Source organism: Gavialis gangeticus, unplaced genomic scaffold (genome assembly GCF_001723915.1).
Source record: "Gavialis gangeticus isolate Ggan-Ray unplaced genomic scaffold, GavGan_comp1, whole genome shotgun sequence".
Lineage (NCBI taxonomy): Eukaryota > Metazoa > Chordata > Crocodylia > Gavialidae > Gavialis > Gavialis gangeticus.
The window spans coordinates 4015472-4019693 of NW_017729023.1; the positions used below are offsets into that span (position 1 = coordinate 4015472).

Consider the following 4222-nt stretch of genomic DNA (forward strand, 5'->3'; position numbering starts at 1 on the left):
TACAGTGAATTTCGGGGTGGCTACAGCCCCCCAATAGCCCCCACCCCCCAAGTTACACAGTTTCAAATTTTGTGTGAATCAAAAAGAATATTGTAGTAGAAACCTAAAGAGAAAGGTAATGCTACTGTACTCTAGTGTGGCCATCAAGTAAAGCTGAGGATCTGTTATAGACATTACAGTTGTTAGAGAGCTATTTAATATGCAGTTCAGCTCTGACAGTGACCATAAAAAGTTCTTGGCTCTACAGGTATGCTACTTTTACAGATTCAGAATGAAAAATGTCTTTGTTTATTGAAAAAAATAAATAAGTGTTTGGACTTTGCCCCTGAGGAGACTGCAGAGCAAGTAAAACTTTGGGGAAAGAGTAGGATTCCATTCTGGCTCAGGCATTGTAAATGTGCCCATCTACTAAATTTCAGTTGAGAAATATACAAATAAAGGAAAACAACCAAAAATAGAGAGTAAAAGGGGAATAATGTAAGGGAGAAAAATTAACAGTTGAATGTGAACTGAATGTGAACTATTATGGGAAAGAATGGGAGACATGGAGGAAAAACTGGTATAAAAAAACAAATTCCATCACTGATAATTTTATAAATAGCTGCCTTCATCTAAATGTCACAAAACTACTTCTCTACTCTGTCAAGGGTTTTAGGAGAGAGAGCTTAAATTAAACCCTTCAGAAGGAATTGTTGGGGGTTTACTTGGCGGTTTACTTGGGGGTTTACTTTGCCCTAAATTGAAGCGGTGTTTTTAAAAACCCACCGCCTCAATTTAGGGCCCCCATTTCATCTACACGTGCCCTTAGGCAGCATACATTCATTAGGCACATTTGCACATACACATGCAGACACAGGCAATATGGTTTCTCCTTCAGAAATCAAACTGTAGCAATTATAGCAAGCTGCAAAACTTTTTAAAATGTAGATGTTTACACGTCCCCTTTGTAAATTCCGCGCTTCCCTCTTGATTAAAATGAATGAGAAAAATGGTATGATACCTCTTCCGCAAAGCATGCATTATGGTTGTCCACCTTGCAGCACTTCTCTCTAAAGGTGGTAAAAGCTGTAGTGATGGAGTCCAGCTGTTCTTTTGTAATGTGAGGCTTGTGTTTGATGAGGTTGATGAGCAGACTGAAACACAAACAAACCTCAGCAATACACAGCTAAAAGTAAACACATGATTTACTGAAGCATTGCTATTCCTCCGATTCTGCAAATCCTTGTTTTAAAGTTTTGTTAGCACCCTTTTCACAGTTTCATTATGCCTGGCCAACTCCCCATGGAGAACTCTACAGCTGAAAGGAAATCTCTCTAGCATTCCCTAGTAGAGTAGAAGTAGTAACCTTTGGGTTTGAGTTTGATCGGCCCTGAACATGTATGCAATTCAGCAGTAATTTTTGTCATGGTGTGTTTTACTTTGGAGGCTCGGGGGGAGGAGGGGGAAGAAGGGAGGAAGAGGAATGGAAGGACCCCAAGCACCTCAAAAGGCTGCCAGTTTGTACATATGATATATGCAGTTCATGTATCCAAATGGAGAGTGGCTGAACCAGGCCTGCATGAGGCATCCTGTCACCTAACCAAAAGCATTAGAGAGTCTCTATGTGACATGGATAGCTTGTGTAGTAAGCAGAGACAGGCACTGTGCTCCCCTGGGAGGAAAGCTATTTGCAGAGGAGTCTGCTTTTTGTAACAGCAAGAGCAGCCAGCTTTTTAGCTGCTCTCTGAGGAAAGAAGATACAGCACATTAAGAGCCAAGGGTGCCTATACACGAGCAGGGAGGCTGCTCTGACCCACTGTAATTCCAGTGTGGTAGAGCAGACTTGATAAATTGAGTCTGCTAGAGCATGGTAACTACCATGCTCCAGCAGCCTCCTATGTCTTGTGTATCAGTGTCCTTGCTCTTCAAAATGGCCGCAGAGGTGCTTCATCTAAAGCTTGTTCAACAAGCACAGGGATGCTGATATGTGAGACACTCTGGGTGCTTTAATTAGAGTTGCTGTCAGAGCTACTATAATTAAAGTGCCCTCCCCTGCCTGCCTTCCAACCCTACTGAAGCACATGTATAACTGCCCCCAGGGCCCATTAGCTCTAAGGTAAATCATAGAGCTACTGAGGAGGAAAGAGTTATATGAGCTCTACCACAAAGGGAAGCAAGGGGCCCTTTTTACCGTAGGGGTGGAAGGAATGCTACGTGGTTTTTAGTCTTAGGAGGCCTAGGTTGAATTCCCTGGTCTGCTGCCTTTCTCTGGCGTCATTGTAATCATTTTCAAGTCATGTAAACATTTTGTGCCTCATTTCTCCATTTGCAAAATAGGGATAGTAATGTTGTCCCACCCACACCTATATGTGTTGTGATAAAGGCCTCAAAGATTGACAAATATTGGGTGTATCTACATGTGTGCTTTACTGTGGAGCTGACCAGTTAGGTCTACAGTAAAGCACCACTGTCTACACGTGCACCCATATTAGGGTGCATTAAATTAATGAGCTGCTTTGTAGGATAGTACTATCCAGGGCAAGTACTATCCTACAGCGGAGTAGTTACATGTACTGAAACGCACATGTAAACAGTGACCAGGGCTGACTACGGTACAAGGGTGCTAGAGTGCAGGGGACTGCCTGCTGGCTAGCCTCACACTGTAGCACCCTCATGTCCCATCCAACTCTTCCACAACACATTTAGCTGGGGTGGAATAGCCCCAGGCTGGCAGGCTGACCCATGAGGCCCCCTGCCAACTGGGGCTGCTGTACCCCAGCTCAAAATGATGTGATCCCAGGCACACACATAAACACTGCACCCAGAAGCAATAAACTCTGGAGTGAACTGCACCAGAGTTTATTGCTACATTCTAAAAGTACGTGTAGATGCACCCACTATGATGCTACAGTCATGAGGATTATACAAGTACCACAAATAGACAGCCCAACTTTTAAAGTTTGATGTCCTAATGTAAATACCTGAATCTATATCTGGATACATAAATATACATTTTAGGAATTTTTCTGCTAATTCAGGCCATTAAGATTTCAAAATGGAGTCAGACAGCATTACAGTGATATAGTCATGATGGTCTAAGAATTATGTAAGAGTCAAGGATTTTTTGGGGTGATATCTTTTATTGGACCAACTGCATGATTGGGATATAATTAAACAAGCTTTTAAATGCAAGGCACTCTTTTTCAAGGAAGAATGCCTTACATTCAAAAGCTTGTCTAACTGTATCCTAATCATGCAGTTGGTCCTATAAAATATACTGCCCCAAAAATCTCTGCCTCTTGCAAAATGTACTATCTAATTTCATACATCTCATGAGCATAAATTTAAGAAACTTCTGAGCTCTCATCCTCTGAAAAAAATCTCACCCGCTGCTGCTCCCTCAAATTGGGCACCCAGAAACATAGGCACTTAAAAATATGGTTCATAATAACATTTTAGGCCTTAAGGATGAAAATATCAAAAGCTCCTCAGAGACTCAGGGTGAGATTATACATTACAATTGGACAACGTTAAGAGCACTTAAAACTTGAATGATCATACATTAAAGCTCATTAACAAGTGCTAAATGCCTTCTAGGCATTTTAAAGTTCTGCCACTTTGGGTGAGGATAATCTTTGAGCTGTGCTACCTAGCTTGAGTTAAATTAACTTCTGGATGTTCATCTGAGATTAAACTACCACTTTGCTGTCATCCCAGGAGGCACTGCTTCCAGTTGAACTAGCTAGCACATGGCACTCTACAGTCCTGGACTGACAGCTGTGAATAGCCAGGCAACAGGTACGTGGGAATGGGGTGAGTGGGGATGGAAGGAAAGGGGTGAAAGGGGCATGGGGCCTAGGGGAGGGGGGCATGGGTAAGGAGTAAGAGGGGGCAGGATTGGAGGGGGGAGCTGGTGTGGGGCAGATGTCGGGATGCTACCCCTTCTGACCCCCAAATCATTGCCCCCACCCCTAGATTGCTCTCCTGCCACCCCTTTTCCCCCTATAACCTCTTCACCCCTGGATCACTGCCCTGCAGCCCTGATCAGCCCAAGAACAGTGGAGGCACCAGTAAGGAGAGTTCTTCCTCCCTGCAAACCATGCTGACCACGTGTGGCCCTCTTCCCAGAACCTCTTGAGTGTATAATGACAATATTTTATAGAAGTAGAACATTGGTTGCTGTGGTTCCCCTGCTTTACTTGTGGCAGGTTAGGGTGTTCGGTTTATGTTATATCAAGGTTTG

General features: G+C 43.3%; 1 protein-coding gene across 4 annotated transcripts in view; it reads right to left on the bottom strand.

The window, feature by feature from the left end:
* LOC109297135 (alpha-fetoprotein-like) overlaps positions 1-4222 on the bottom strand; it is a 52961-nt gene that overhangs the window by 19205 nt on the left and 29534 nt on the right. For all 4 annotated transcript variants that reach the window (XR_002097217.1, XR_002097215.1, XR_002097216.1 and 1 more), the window contains exon 13: positions 1001-1133. Coding sequence is in view for 1 of the 4 variants with exons in the window: in XM_019516750.1 (XP_019372295.1) it covers positions 1001-1133 (133 nt within the window). In the remaining 3 variants the exon portion in view is untranslated. The remainder of the gene's footprint in view (positions 1-1000; positions 1134-4222) is intronic.